Source organism: Gobius niger (assembly GCF_951799975.1).
Source record: "Gobius niger genome assembly, chromosome: 3".
Classification (NCBI taxonomy): Eukaryota; Metazoa; Chordata; class Actinopteri; order Gobiiformes; family Gobiidae; genus Gobius; species Gobius niger.
In genome coordinates, this window is record NC_136854.1 from 31,578,170 (window position 1) to 31,594,377 (window position 16,208).

The 16,208-nt window shown below is 44.3% G+C and overlaps 2 protein-coding genes across 2 annotated transcripts in view; one reads left to right on the top strand and one right to left on the bottom strand.

Annotated features, from left to right (window-relative positions):
* Positions 1-1,096: 1,096 nt before the first annotated feature.
* Positions 1,097-11,563, bottom strand: LOC306960230 (metal transporter CNNM1-like). The gene is made up of 10 exons (XM_079552598.1): positions 9,971-11,563; positions 8,914-9,057; positions 8,567-8,704; positions 7,444-7,613; positions 7,285-7,375; positions 5,710-5,855; positions 4,868-5,243; positions 3,690-3,794; positions 3,344-3,451; positions 1,097-2,408 (listed from the first exon to the last, which is right to left on the bottom strand). The coding sequence occupies exons 1-10, from the start codon at positions 11,328-11,330 to the stop codon at positions 2,329-2,331; spliced, it is 2,718 nt and encodes a 905-aa protein (XP_079408724.1). The 5' UTR covers positions 11,331-11,563; the 3' UTR covers positions 1,097-2,328.
* Positions 11,564-13,998: 2,435 nt separating this feature from the next.
* The window catches only part of LOC306960751 (slit homolog 1 protein-like), a 78,371-nt gene continuing 76,161 nt past the window's right edge, over positions 13,999-16,208 (top strand). Inside the window, exon 1 of the mRNA XM_079553247.1 lies at positions 13,999-14,554. Coding sequence (XP_079409373.1) covers positions 14,364-14,554 — 191 coding nt within the window. The 5' untranslated portion in view covers positions 13,999-14,363. The remainder of the gene's footprint in view (positions 14,555-16,208) is intronic.

The window sequence follows — 16,208 nt, forward strand, 5'->3', positions numbered from 1 at the left end:
GAAAATCTATGGAAAATACAGATGCTCCTGCTGTTTTTATGGACTTTCTATTTGTTTAAAAGCATGGAATTAGTGCAGGATATGGTTCACATCCTAAAGTTATTGTAATTTTAAAGGTGCATTGTGCAACTTCATATGTGGGTGGAAAAAATTGATATTAGTGCGTATTTGACCTTAGTGACCCAGCAGCTGTATGAGTGGTCTGCATGACACCTTTACTTTCCATCACAGCGGTCTCCACAATGCTCCAGGACCAATTGTTTTGTAGGTGTTCTGGTGAGAGGGTCCGTCAGCAGAGAAAACCTTCCAAAAAATTGATCCCGGAGCGTCCTAGAGACCACTATGATAGAAAGTAAAGTCGCCATGCCAACCATTTATACAGTCACTACAAGGTCAAATACGCACAAATATCAACTTCATTTTTCACATAAGAAGTTAAATAATGCACCTTTAAGCTTTTCTGGTATTTACTAGAACTGGCCGCCCTTGAAGAAATTGATGCTCTTGAAGTACCCTCAGGGAGGTGACCCCTGCTATAGCATTATGAGACTGTAAATTATGTTTAGCTGTGTTTCCCTGTGATGAGTCCGGACAGATCAAGTTGGACATTTTAAGGATCAAGTTTTCCATATTAAGATGGATGAACAAATACAGAGGCGGGGAAATGAGCTTCTGGGGAACAGGATGCTTTTAGAGCAGGGGTGTCCAAATGCGGCCCTCAGTCCAATTTATGGTGGCCCTCGGCCTCTTGCTGTATCAGTACACATCACCAGAGATGGGCCTTTTTATCTGAAATGTAATAATTCTATACAATTCTAACCAAACAACTAACATTTTACTGTGAGACTGAGCTGGCATGAAGGTTTTAAGCTTAAATAGAGGTATGGGGCACAATTTAAACCTCTGCTAGTCGAAGGTTTTGCGGCACTAACTACCGATCTACGGCCCTTCACCCCGTGTACGCTTCAATATGCGGCCCCCCATGAAAAAAGTTTGGACACCCCTGTTTTAGAGGATGCCCAAAGAGCAGATATATGGATATTGTGAAAGAGGACAAGAAGTTGTGTGTTATTGACAACAGACACAATCAGGGAGAATATATTTTTAATACGTTTTTATATAAAATTACTTACTGATAGTCTGTAAATCTCTTACATTCATGGTCATTCCTACATTCAGGCATCAAAAGTGGAAGAGTAGATGCATATTTTAGATAAACCCCCAAACCAGCGACAGTACAGTCAGTTCAGCCATTTATGCAGAAGGAATTAGTCAAGTCTTAGCCAGTTCAGGTTACATTTTTAGTCAAAGACACATAGAGGCGCGTCCCAAGCACCACCCTTGCCTTCTCAAAGTCTCACGTCTTCAGTTGCCAAAGGGGCACTACAGCAGGAGTCTAAGGAAGCCAAGCATGTTTCGGCCTGTTAGTATCAGGATGGGAGACCCTGTGGGAATCCCAGTTGCTTGGAGTGACAATGGCTCAGTGTTTAGCGCGGTCGCCCACGGATCCAAAAGATTGGCCGTTCAAATCAAGCTCAGACTGCTGCATACTGTCACTGTGTCCTTGGGTATAGACCTCATGAATGTTCACTTGATTCCCCAGCCAAGTCAATGTGAATTTGGAAGAGCCAATTTCAATTTATGCCTCTCCCTCAACTGCTTCAACCACCACAGATTACTAACCTGCACACTACATTTACACAGACAAAAGCGAAGTTTCTTGCCCAAGGACATAACGACAGCATGCCAAGAGTTTTAACTGAATGGCCAACCTTCTTATGCTGCCATGCAGAAACCGTTGCTTAGTCGTGGTTGAGTCCAAGTTAAATTCTGGTCTTGGCATGTTCAGTCCGTTTGTCTTCCCTGGTTTAGTCCTGATTTAGCATGCATAGTTATTGCACTAAGAAAGCCAACCATTTAAATCTTATTTAGAGATAGAAAAAACACCTAGTAGAGGAGAACATTTTTGAAATTAAAAACATATATTTGTGAAGAAAATTGGACGTACTATTAAGACTATTCTAAAAAGAGAAAATTGCAGATGATAGAGCAAAGTTTTGTAGTTTGGCATTTCCTTTTTTTTATTATTATTATTAAATTTAGCAGTTCTCACTTTTAAATGTGCAAAATTGTCTTTATATATCTGCGACATTGCACCTAAAAATATAATATCCTTTTTTTAATGATTTTAAAATCACCCAAAGTTGGTAACATGAGATGGCCTGGTTCCAGTGTCCATACTGTATACTTTGTTAACAGTTCAGATAAAACTCTGAAAGTATCTGTACATCTGTCTAAAACAGCAGGAGTCCGTTCCCTTGGAGTTTGCTAAGTCTCGACAAGCGGCTGCTCTGAGATGTCCTCTGGAGTCCTCTCTCCTTCGCGAGATCTTTTCCTCTTTTTGTGACCTAAAGAAAACATGACAGGTTGATCAATAGCACTGAACAACTGTTAAACAATTTTCTTGTTTTTCTGTGGTTGTCGCTCTTCTAAATGTGTTAACTTTTGCCCGGAAAATGTAGGAACACAAATGTGAGTAAACATGTCTTTGTAGCCAACTGCCATGGGCTCATTTCAATCACTTTTTTCCCTTGTCATTCATCAAACATATTTATGAATACACAATTCATACAATAAGAAAAGCTCCTTCCCTCAATCTAAGATCATTAGTTGGTTTCTTTAAAGGAACAGGCCACGTTTTTTCCAAACTGAGATATGTTCTTACCTGAGCTTAGACGAGTTTATACGTACCTGTCTGGTCTTTGTGTGTGCCCGTGGAAGGACGTGGTAGCTTCCAAATTCACCCTCGTTTGGAGCTATAGGAATATGCTGGGAGAGGCCAAATGCTAAAAACATCTTTGATCGTTTTGCGTGACTGAGGGCACACACAAAGACCAGAGAGGTACGTATCAACTCATCTAAGCTCAGGTAAGAACATATCTCAGTATGGAAAAACTGTGGCCTGTTCCTTTAACCGCAGATATTTCATGTAGATTCAGAATCTGTTTAAGAGGGGAGTTCTGGTTCGAGAGGGGGACCTATAGTACATGATTTGACCCCAGAAGAAACCAATGCAGACATGTGGGGAACATGCAAACTCCACAAAACTGCCCCAGCTGGCATGGCACCGTCTTGCTGTGAGACGAGAGTAAACTGCTGCGCCTCACAGCTGCTCACTGAATTCAACAATCTGAGAACAATCAATTATTGAGACCCTTAAGCATGAAAGTTCATTGGAAAAGGCAATTGAAACTGTTCCAATGCTCAGGAAGTCTTTGTTTATGGCTGGTGCAGTGAGGCTGCTGCGTGCATGAGAATGAGGAGCGAAGAAAGAGCCACTCACTGAGCTTGAGCAGCAGTTTCTTGCCCAGAGTGTCCTCTGAGCTGCTCATCGAAAGGCCACTGCTGCTCAGGAACGGAGACGTGTCCGAGTCCACGGCTGAGGCCAGGTCTGTGGAGAGAAGGACAGAGAGGGAGAAATGATGAGGAAGATAGAGAGACAGAGAGGGACTGAGTGTGCTGGACCAGGATTGAACAATGACAAAACCAAAAGTTTCAGACTGCACAAGCCAGCCACTCTTTTCACCCTCAAATTTGGCTTAATTTGGCACGTATGTGATTAACACCATTTTCTCTTAAATTTCCACCAAACTAGGATAGAGGAGCAAACTCTAAAAATTGTCTTGTACCCGGGTTGGTGTCGGTCTCAGTGCGGTCTTCACGGATGTACGGGATCTCGTCCATCCTCAGAAACACAGAATCACTGGGACTCTTCTGACCGTCAGATTTACTACCTGAAAAACACAATGTCAAATAAGGTCAAAACTCTAATTAAGGTTAAAGAAATAGACCTAAATTATGCCTAAAATTGGTGTGAACCACTTCTAATCCAGAAAAACGGCACCCTTAGATTAATTACAATAGCATACATGAGGTTATCTGTAACTATGATGAATAAAGTACCACCTGGAGATGGTCCAAGTATGGAAGTTTAAATTTTACAGCAAACTCAAATCATCTCTTTGGTCTGTTCCACAGTGAATCCCCTGCTTCTTCTTATAATCTAACTCCGTCTGTTAGAGAATAAAATTAAAGTGCCATTTATCATATTGGATCATGCTGTGTAGTCGTACTATCAAACTTTACAGCACGACCCATTTTATTCTCTAACACCGTCCTCTACATCCTCTTCTCCCACACCAACTAACTTTAAGCTACGCCCTCTTTCACGACTTTTGTCTCATCTGCTCTTTCTCTCCTGTTTCCATGGCAGCTGTAACGTCAGCATCCATCTGCCCTTACGTATATTCACTATCCCTCTGAACATGACCAGGCCATTTCAATCTGGAAACTTTATATCGAACATCTAGCATGACTCATTCTCTATTTTTGTATCAGTATGTCCCCTGATGACCACAGTGGGTGGAAACCAGTGCACAGCTCCACAAACATGCACACACTGGGCCACTAGTTCGTACTGTTTTCAGCTTTCGAGGAGAACACGGCCTGAGCATCAAGATTAGTCAAATGTGAATAAGACAACACATCTCCAGGTCAAATCTTTAGGTGAAAATGACATAATAACACGGTCTTTAAAGGAACAGGCCACCATTTTTACATACTGAGATATGTTCTTGCCTGAGCTTATGCGTACCTCTCTGGCTTTTGTGTGTGCCCTCAGTCACGCAATACGACCATAGATGATGTTAGCATTTGGCCTTTCCCAATCTATAGCTCCAAACGGGGGTGAAGTTGGAAGTTCCACGCTCTTCCACGGGCACGCACAAAGACCAGACAGGTACTTATCGACTTGTCTAAGCTAACATATCTCAGTATGGAAGAACGGTGGCCTGTTCCTTTAACTTACGAACGATGCGGTTCTTCTCGTTGAGCAGAGACGTGCAGTGAGTGGCGCTGGCCTGGACTGAGCGCGTGCGAGCCGAGGCTGGGCGGCCCGGCTCCCGAGACCGGGACATGAGGGAGGAGCCGGGGGCGAGATGGGCGTGGTCAGGGGGTAGGAGCCTGGTCATGTGATCCGGCGGAGTGTGGTCTGGGGGGTGGAGTCTGGTCATGTGATCTGTAGAGGAGTGCTCCGGGGGAAAAAGCCTGATCATGTGGTCGCTGGGCGGGGCCTCCGGAGTCGGGCTGGTCCCGTCGGGGGGGCGCGCCTCTGGGTCTGGACTCTGGGGGGAGCTATCCATGCGAGAAGCTGCGACTGCGTTCTGGTAGTTGCTGCGGCTGATCTGAAAAGAGAGCAGAAGAACTTAACCGTCTGCTACGCACAATGATCGTCTTTGGCTTGCTCGTATGCAGTACATCATCAATAGAAAAAGAGAACAAGGGGCGTAGACTGAGGGACATTGAGGTTCTGGCGGGGAACGTCCTGACTCGGCCGTACTTTCCCTTCACCACGTTGATCTATTGCTTATCTGTACTAAGGACAAACTTTATCTATTCACGATTATTCATTAGTCAGAATTACATATCAAAGCCTTTTGCTCATTTATACTAGGCTTGTCTGAGAACAGAAAGAGGTTATTGTAGAATGGTTCCGTATAACTTCTGTCTGTGACCTTCATCTTCACAGTGACGGCATCGGAGGAAACTCTTACAGCAGGAACACATGCCCGATTATAACAACAGTGTACGTTATAGTCTATTTACACCACTGTTTACACATAAAAGTGATTTGAAAATGGCCGGGCCCACCTTGATGACCTGGAGGTGTGTGAGTTGTCTGACGGAGTAGTCGGGTAAGTACAGGTTAGATCCTCCGTTAAGCTGAGCCATACTCCCTCCATAGAGCATGGAGTCGGAGCGGTCCAAACCACTGCTGCGGGACGGGGACCTGTGGACTGTACCATCAACACGACGCACTCGTTACACCGGTGCAAACATATCACTTTTACAACAGCCATTTTTCAGTTTAGGTGGGCAGCAGTGGCACACGTTAAACATTCGCCTGAACTGCAGGGTCTCTGGGTCACATTTGGCATGAGCACAGCATTCTTCCACTCACTCATTCTCTCACACACATGTACTCCTGACGTACATGTTTTTAGAGGACCTTCTGACGTTAACCACCCAAACCCAGACCAAAAACCGCCAGACTACTGTTTGTCTGACTTACTCAATGCATTATACACACCGCCTGACCAAAATAAAACTCAATTTGGTTGGACCGCCTTTAGCTTTGATCACAGCTTGCACTCACATTAACTAATCATCCGAATCTTGTATTGATGATGGGAGAGTGTGACCCTACACATAACCTTCTCCAGCACATCCCAAAGATTCTCAATGGGGTTATGATCTGGACTTTGGATCGTGATTGTCATCTTGGAATATGCCCATGCCATCAGGGAAGAAGAAATCCATGGATCCATCATTCAGGATGTTCAGCTCATTCTTTGGGCACATGTTGCTGAACCTAGGCCTGACCAACTGCAGCGACCCCAGATCAGAGTTAAATAGAGGTGGCGACTATTGTTTTTGTCAGTAAGTATTAGAAAGAGTATCATCTTTTTTGGCTTTGCTATCAGATTTGGAGGTAATCTACAGCTATCACTACTTACTGAGAAGCTGGTCACATTTTGTATCACCTTTCTCTGATTGGTTCAGTCTTTGCTTTGGTCCCGCCTTAATTTCTGCCAAGCTCGTTCTTCAAAGAGGGGGTATTATGCTTTTTTCAATCACATAGCACGAGTCTATAGCACACTACAATGATGACGAAACCTTCTGTTGGTCTGTAAATGCAGTAAATTAGAATAACTGCCTTGTATAAAATTGCTCTCTCAAAATGGCTGTAGCGAATGTCTTGAAATAGGCCTCTGTCTCTTTAAGAACCTCTGACCCTTTCCGACACGCACCCCCCACACGCTGTCTGTGGCATCAGTGGGGAGGGGGTTCTGCTGAGGAGCAGTGGTTGGTTACTGGGCTGGTGACGAAAGGTCAGAGGCGTCTCCAGGAGGTGGGGGCGTTCCTAGGAGGACTCAGGCAAAGCTGTCCCTAAAATGGCTGCCATCAGAATTTTTACAGATTACTCAAAAATACGTGATTGTGCCAAGGCAACACTTCAGGCATGTTTTTAATGAGGGAATGACATAATAACATGATGTAAAGCTTGAAAAAGTCGATTTTGCATAATACCCCCTCTTTAAATATGTGGAGTAAATCCCAATTGTTTTGCTGTTCAATCAGTGTTAAATATGTTTGTAGAGCTCGTATGAACTTCGAGAATTAAAACTGTAAATCCATGACGGCCATGAAAACGATAATTGTTACCCGTTGGCATGATGGCAGGAACGCCAAAATGTGAGAAAGCTCCGTTCTCAAATTTCAAGGCCTCTTTTCCAAACTCCACCTCCACTCGACCCTGAAACACAATGTATCATGTTTCTTTATTCTTTTCAACAGTGATTTTGTTGCTTGTGTATGTGTCACCTGCAGGACGAGGATGAAGTGGTCGACCGGTTTGTTTCTCTGGAACAGGAAGTGCTGTGGCCCTCGTTTGTTTTTGTCGTCGAACTTCAGCTCCTGCACCACACTCGGGTGTTTTATCAGACGCAGCAAGATCTTCTCCGACAAATGAGTAGGTTTGAACGGCTCCACCTCTGACCAAAAAAAATGTCATTGGATAGAGAAAAGTCACGATTTGGGCATAAGGATTACACAACGTCCATAGCCTTAAAGGTTGTAATGTACATTTGATCATCCCTGTGTACTCTGTATTTGACCCATCTTTTAATGTGCCCAGGAACCCATCTCCAGATCTGCAGACAGGCTCATTGTAGGTAAGGCTGGGTACCGGTACTTTAACAATACTTTTTTCAAAACCTATACTAAAATATTTGTCGTTTAGAACCAGAAAAGAGAACAATAATGTTGATTTATTCCATAAATTACTTTTTTGTTTTTTTCACCCAGATTTGGCCTTTCTGCAAAGTCTTCTGGAGTTTGCATGTTCTCCCCGTGTCTGCGTTGGTTTCCCCCACCACTAAAACATGTACAATAGGTTCCCCTCTGGGACCAGGACTCCCCTGAAAAATATTGTCTTAATCTCAGTGGGACTTTCCCAGTTAAATAAAGGTTAAAATATATATATATATATATCGCACATTATTTATAAAGTACACATATTTATATAGCACACCTACATTAGACATTTGATGTTGTATGTGTGACTTGATTGTGCAGCTGATAAACTGAATTTCCTTCGGGATTAATAAAGTATATCGTATCGTATCGTATCGTAGACACTCAAAGTGCTTTACACCAAGGAACCACTCACTCATTCACAGGCTCATTCATATAATGTACACAGAGTCTGGAGGCAAAGTGGGTGAAAGGTCTTGCCCAAGGACACAAGACGACCTGCTCTACTATCTGTCGCCCCAAAAGTACCAGCAGGATTTGCCTCTATAAGCATGTTTTTGGGTTCATGGGGAGCACCTTAATAAAACCCACCCAGACACACAGAGAACACGCAAAGAGCCCCACATTGTCCAGGAATTGAACCTGGGACCGTCCCGCAGTGTTTAATTGTATTCAATAGTTGTTGAAGTACCTGTGGAGAGGAAGCGATGCGTGGCCAGGAGCAGCTGAGGAGAGATGTTGACCATCTCGTTTTCATTGAGTTTGAAAATGGAGAAATCCTGCTGCTTCCTCTCATGGTGCGAAACGCGCCTCTTTGTACGATTATCCGCTGAAAACAAACAAACACATAGTTGTGAACACCGTGCTTTGATGGATGTGGGGAGTTAAAGATATGTCAGGATCATGGCTAAATAATTCCATCCACAGTGGACACTTTACACATCAACATTTGGGAGAACACTGTTTTGCTGTTCTTCTAATTATTTGCAAATGACCAGGTTAAATACATTTGCTCTAGCGCGATGTCCGTGTATTTACTGTAAAGGTCGGTCTCGTCCAGAATCTCAGACTTGATGATTTCTTCGATGACGTCCTCCAGAGTCACGATCCCCATCACTTCGTAGAACGGGTCGCCTTCTCCTTCATTGTTAACGCGCTGCACTATGGCCAAGTGCGACTTCCCTGCGACAACACACACAAGAACAAACTGTGCTAATGTGTTACTGTGATTTCTAAACTCTTCAAAGGACAAAGGAGTCCCCTGAAAAAAGAAATTCAGAGGGGCTTTCCTGGTTATAACGTGTAGTGTCAGTCTAGCAGAGTTTTATACTGTAGGAGAAAAATCCCCCAAAACATGTATTTCCTCTGCCTTAATGTGAGTGCAGTAGGATTATAGAGACAAACGATGCTCAAGAATAATTTCTAAATGCATCAATTTATGATAAATGCAGATTATGCAGTATAATCCCCGGATTATCCCACGGACTGAGCATCACATCAGTTTATCAGGCACATACTGTCGGAGGCTAACACAGACAAAATGTGCACCAATGTTACATCACTGGTCGTAAATAAAGGTGTAAAACAAATAGACTTCTGAGCAAAAGTACATGTTGTCTCATCTCAAGCACTAACACCAGGGAAAGCAGCACAGAAAGCGCTGACTGAGCAGATGAGCTGTGATTGGTCAAAGAAGACACGCCCACTGCAGCATCCGGTCTGTTTACATCTGAGTCAGTGCGCTGCAATAACCAGATGGAGCACTCTCGATGAAACAGTGTGGGACCTTTTAGCCTGATCATGAGGGAGACTTTCAAAAGGGATAAAATACAATATCAATCTTAGCAAAGGCCTGTAAAGCACTGAAAGTAATTCAATACTCACTTGGAGGCTGAATGATCAGGAAGGGCAGGTGCTTAAGCTTAATTTATTCACCATTTGAAGAGACCAGTGAGACCTATTTCTGCTCTATTGTTTTTATCTCACTGTGCCAATCTGTATAACAAACACCAGTTCCTATTTGCAAAATTTCCTATTAATGCGACCTTAACAATGTGCTACAAACGCAGCACATTGTTAACCTCTGACCCCTCACCTTTCTTGAACTCCTCCAGCATGGCGTCCAGCTTGGTGTCATTGAACACGCAGTGCAGCGGGTGCTTATAGAACTGGGTGATGGTTTTGAGGGGAGTGCAGTCATCAGGGTCCACGAAGGCCAGGTCTTTCACAAAGAGGATGTCCAAAATGTTGGAGCGCGTGTTCTCGTACACGGGGATGCGCGTGTATCCGCTCTGCATAATCTCGGACATGGTCCCAAAGTCCAGGAGCGCATCGGCGCTCAGCATGAAGCAGTCCTGTATCGGGGTCAGCACGTCCTCCACGGTCTTCGTGCGCAGCTCCAGCGCGCCCTGGATGATGTTCAGCTCCTCTTTCACGAGATCGTGGTATGGGTCCGTCACGCGCAGCATCTCTAATAGTTTCTCGCGCGTATAAAAGTTTGAGATTTCTTGGTTGAGCACGAGGTCCAGAAGTTTGCTGATGGGATATGACACCGGGAAAGACAGCACCATGAGCAGGCGCGTGACCCAGATGGTTTTGGAGGCGATCGCGAGGCCGTGGCGCGAGGCCACGGATTGTGGCAAGATTTCCCCCACGAAGAAGATGGCAAAAGCGCAGAGCAGTGTGGACATCCAAGTCATGCCCAGAATTTGGCACGTGCACACGGCCAGCGCCGCGTTAATGACTGCGTTGCCTAGCAATAACGTGCACAGCACGTAGTTACCGTGGCGACGCACGGACTCGATTTGCCGCGCATAGTTCTGCTCTGCGCTCGTGCCGCTGTTCTGCAGCACCTGCAGCTCCACGGGGTCGAGCGCGAGGAGGCTCAAGTTGAGGCCACTGAACAGCGCCGACAGCGCGAGCAGCAGCGCGCTCACCAGAAGCTGCAGCCACAGCCCCGGGGTCGCCGAGCCCTCGCGGACAGCCACCCAAAAGTCCCGCGTCCGGTAGTGCTCCCATCGCGCACCGTCAAAGGCGCACGTGGAGTAGTACTTGATGTGCTCACCGCGCCGCAGCTCTTTGGCCCACAGCTCCACGAGCACAGAGTTGTGGCTGGACGCAGAGCGGAACGAGCCCAGGACCTCGATATCTGATGTTCTCGCCGCGCGGTCCACGCACAGGTTCCTCTTCGGATGCGCCTGCCGCTCCCGCCCGGGGCCTGGTTCCTCCACGAAGGCGATCCAGGGCGCGGCGCTGCGGTTCCGCGCGGCAGCTCCGGGCGGCGGCAGAGAGAAGTACACGCGCAGCAAGAAGCGACTCCCCTCCTCCGCCACGAGCACGCCATCCTCCACCGAGAGCTCTGCCCCTGTGGCCTCCGGCCGAAAGCCCAGGAGAGCGCGCGCCGGGGGCAGCAGGCAGCACACGGACAAACAGAGCAGCAGTGCACGGGGCTTCATGATGCTCCTCCAGGGTCACGTGCCAGCGGTCCGGTCCATGTCTCCAGATGCGTCTGAGGCTAGTCCTGCGCACGAGAGATGGCCCTAATCTGATGTCACCTTCTAAATATAACCGAGCCGCTGCTTCAGCGCGAGGCTGTGTCCAGCCTCAAATCAGTGAGCTCTCGTGTGAGCGTGGGCACTGGGCACAGGTCTGACAGCGCCCTCTGTTGCACAAACAAGGTCAGCACAATATCCATTGGTCACTGCAGAAAAAACATTCACAATTCAATAAAGATACAAAGTGAGAACACAAGAACAGAGACTGGGTTCAGGTCAAGAGCAATTCCATAATGGTTCATTTTGGTCTTCCATATTAGCCTGACTGTTAAAAGAAAACGTCAATGTTTTTTAGTTTTTTTTAAGAGTACCTGCACACGCTCCTCTGCAGATTCTAGCTAATAAACTCACAAAACGGTGGAGAAGTGCTCTGCTCTATTTATCCACCAGAGGTCACCAGAGTAAAGTAGCCTACTGCATTTTTTGTGTTTTTTTGCGACTCTTCAAACCCTCTGATGCAGTTTTATTTATTTATCTATTTTTTAATCTTTGATGGGAAAAGTAAACCCATGATTATGTAGGCCTACAGCATTATGTAAGCATATGTCATGAATGCATGTTAAAATGTCGCACAAGCTGCACATGTTAATGTAAAAAAATGGTGTAAAAATATTGTACATTGAACTCGGAATAAACAATCAATCAAATCAAGTGATAAGCCGCTGTCGTGTTCAGACACATTTGCAATGAGGTCTGTGCCAACTGATTTGTTGTGTTTGTTTAAAATGAATAATTAGCCTATTCCCTAGGATTTCTTTTGTCAAGTGTTTTAATCTAGGGCAAAGATATCAGATTTGTATTTGTGGCGTTGATTATTTTTACTCTCATTTGCGTATTATTTGCATGTAGCCCCACGTTACTCCGCCAGAGGGCGCGCAATCACAGCAGCAGTATGCTCTCAACTGAACTGACCTTTTCAATGGCCAAAAGGAGTAGCACATTGAAGGCGAGTAGTTCTTTGTATTTAATTCTTGCAATGTTAATGCTTTGCTATTTTATTTTATTGTATCGTTCTCACTTATGTTTTATTTATATTTAATTATTGCGCCAATGTTTGAATGTGCTAACCGCGAGCCATGTGGCATTTTACTGCTAAATGTTGTGGACTGGTGCAGGATGGGCACTGGATTTGACTGGACTGCATTTGGTTCAAACATAGTTTAATTCCTCATCACACATCAGCTGTAAAGTAGTAGAGTTTTTTATTTATTTATTTATTTATTATATTAAAGGGACTAGATGCAAGTTGGTTATTGTTATACTCGTTACTGCCACCTCCAGTCTTATGCGTAACTGCAGGCACTTCGGACCCGAAATAACATCTTTTTGAGTGACGGTGCAGGATTTTAGAGGCCGTTGTGGTGAACAGGTCTGAGCTCATTCAACACATTAGGACATTACTGGAACATGAAGGGGGAGGAAAATACTTAATTTTAACATTTTTAACTCAGTATAGTCCCTTTAAGAAGACACTACATTATGTCAAGTCAAAAAGATATCAGTGGTCGCTAACAAAGTAACATTTTGTCATATCGCCTTACCCCAGATGCCCTTTATGAGCTCTCCATTCATCCTGGCTTGGGACTGACACAAAGATGTTGGTTCCTATGAGTAAGGTTTGGTTTTATTATTTCTTTTCCCATGTGGCAACTTTATCCTTTGCTCGAGGTGGCATCCTATTAATGTTTTCGAATGCAAAGCAGGGTTTTTGCAGGGCAGCAAAATGTTGCGTAACATTTTGCATTATACTGTTGCCATCTACAAAAATCACAGAATGATTTTGGATGAGGACCTAACCTATTGAAATCTCATATGTGCCTTTAGTCGACATCTCCATGGAGACGAGCTGCAGGCGTCCCGCTCCCAGTAAAGTTACAGTCAGGTCTGAGGAGAGCCGAGTCGTTCACAGCAAAGACACAGGTTTGCTTATTCTTTATTTCTTAGACATATTTCATTTTTACTTTGGAGATAAAATGTTACGCAGTGTTGCTTTAAATGCCATTAAAACGATTAAATTGGATTCCAACTGGCATTAAATATAAATATCTCGGGAAAATAATGATATTGCTTCACACATTTGTGTGTTCATCGAAAGTACAAACATTATGATCTCAAACAGTGGTTCCCAACTTTTTCCCTTGAGCCCCCAAGTGACCCCCACAAATGTATCAACAGATCAAAATCATTGACAAGAAGCCTTTATTTCAAACAATCTGAAATGTTTTCTGCTCCGGCTCCTTCCTCAGTTACATTTGATGATTCATTAACATGTAATTTCCTCAAATATGATCTCTGTGTCATTAAAAATATAGCATTTTTGTATGGCATTAACATTGCCTATGGTGCTCATTACATAAACCATGTAGAGTGACTATTGAAGGTGCAACAAAAATACCTCAAGTTTTTGAATGTACATTTCAAGCGATACTTTTCATGAGAAGCTGCGAGTATAACAAAAGCTATTTCATCTTAATGTGCAATACTATCACTGCACATCCCCACAGAGGAACTCGAGCGTGTGTGTGTGTGTGTGCAGTGGGCGGAGTCTGCGGCGCTGTATTATTTGCTTTTGAAGGCAGTGGACCACTCTTTTCTATTATGTGTGCGTCTATAGAGAGAGACCACCCCCCCCTCCCCTTTCCCTGTCCCCGTATTACTACCAGCTCTGCTCGCTCTCCTCTGCACAACGCTCCAATGAGACCACGGGACGAGCTCTCCACGCTGCCACTGCTACTATCGCACTCAAAAACAGGCGGCGGACTGGGCAAAGCGGGATCTATAGCCTAATAAAGTTGCAGTGGTTGAGCAAAAGCCGTTGCGTGAACTTCAGTGACCTATTCAGACCTTTTTTCAAGCCCGGGTTTTGAACTTGGACAAGCTTTTTGGAAGATTTTGTGATTCCTCAGGTTTTTTTTTTTTTGGAGACCGGTGAGGATGAGGTGGACCGGCGGTGGGGGATTCTGGGTGATGGTCTTGGGGGCTCTTGCCGTGGCGGTGCTGGGACAGGGGAGATCGGCGGCGAAGGCATGCCCGGCTCACTGCACCTGCCTGGGGACGCTAGTGGACTGTCACGGCCTCGGCATCAAAGCGGTGCCCAAGAACATCCCCAAAGGAACCGAGAGACTGTGAGTAAATTGGAGCAAATGCATTTATTCCCTGAAGGATTAGGGAGACACGCTTTGAGGGAAATGTCCTAAGTGACACTTAAGTGATTTTTTCTTGCAAGCAGTGCTATAGATTTTCCGTTTTTGTCTATGACTCTTTAGTTCAACATAAGAGAGAATAGTGAAATACTGTATGAACTGCTGAGGGGTAGCAGGTTTGTTGAGGTCTAAACTCCAGGGATCGCAGGTTTGTTGGCTCATAAGACCTCACAAAGTCAGAATAGTTGAAATGATATTGCCTGATTAAAACTGCAGCCATGAAACTTGCAATTTCAATTGGATTGCGGTTAATTGCTCTGCCCAAATTCTATTAATTCACACAAGTAGAGACTCTAGTAGGCATCCTGTAGTCCATTCCCCAAATTAGTATTACAGACAAGCACTGCATAGTTACAGGTCATAGTTAATTTATCACCAAGACCTTGTATTGAGTGTGGGAGTGTGTGACTACTTTTGCAATGTGAGCCCCATGAATCCTGGTATTTTCATCTTGGAATCAGGGAAGAAGTAATGCATTGATGGAATAACCCGGTCATTCAGGATGTTCAGGTCGTCAGCTGATCTCATTCTTGTGGCTGAACCTAGACCTGACCAACTGCAGCAACAGTTTGTTAGATATAGTATGTGGTGGTAAAAAAATTTGGTAAGGCAGTGTAGGACAACCAGCTCTACCATCTGAGCCACTGTCGTCTTGTGGTGCAGTTTATTAGGTCCTGGTTTTGTCACGATTTGTCTCTAGTTTTGAACATTGCATCATTGATATAGTTCTGACATCTTCATAACGTGATTTGTTGCAGGGTTTCATTAAGTCAGTCATCAAGTGAGTCATTAAGTTCTTTCAAGATATTGATACGTGTTCAACTGGCATTAAGTTGAAATTTCTTGGAAAATAATGACATTGCTCAGTTCATAGATACGGGGGGGAAAAATGGTCTGAAACAAAATTCAACTACAGTTTTGAAAATTTGAAAATGTTTGCAAATCTATATATTAAAGATATAGTATTCAGGCAGTAAAATGACAATTAAAAGTTCTAAATTTGACTTGCTGCTATCTGTATAGGCCCTATATTGCGACATATCATACTTTAAACATGCATTTCAACCTTATTTTTAGGTGCTCTTGTATTGTATGTTAAAAAATGATAATAATATTTAGGGGAAATGTAAAGACTTGAGACTGAACCCCGTCTAAACCCGTAGTAGCTGCTGGGACAGGCTCCTGCCACCTGTGAACGATTGAGTATTTCACTGTAATATCACATCATATTACAAAGTGTATAAAATGTACAAGTTCACTCTATTTCCTTAATCATATCTGTTCACAAAAGTCATTTTTCAACAGCGGGAGGTCATAGCATCCCATTAAATAACAATAAACTCTTCATAAATGCCCCCCGTGTACAACCGGCGGTGGATTTCAGACGTGTCCGAGGCGTGTGTTCTCCACAGAGCTGTTTGTTGACTCCAGTCGATGCTTGTTGTTATTTGTACCCGGCTTCTGGAGCGACTCCGTTTGAATTATTAATGATTTCTTTTCCAGAAACCTCATCAGCATCAAATCGAGTTCCCGTAGCGCGTAAACTCCCTCTCCCTCCCTCCCTCGTTTCTCTCTC

Coding starts and splice junctions, on each gene's coding strand:
- LOC306960230 (XM_079552598.1), bottom strand. CDS start 11,330: ATGAAGCCCCGTGCACTGCTGCTCTGTTTGTCCGTGTGCTGCCTGCTG. Junction 7,376..7,443: donor ACTTCATCCTCGTCCTGCAG/GTGACACATACA, acceptor ATTGTGTTTCAG/GGTCGAGTGGAGGTGGAGTT. Junction 3,452..3,689: donor TGAGACCGACACCAACCCGG/GTACAAGACAAT, acceptor TTCTCTCCACAG/ACCTGGCCTCAGCCGTGGAC.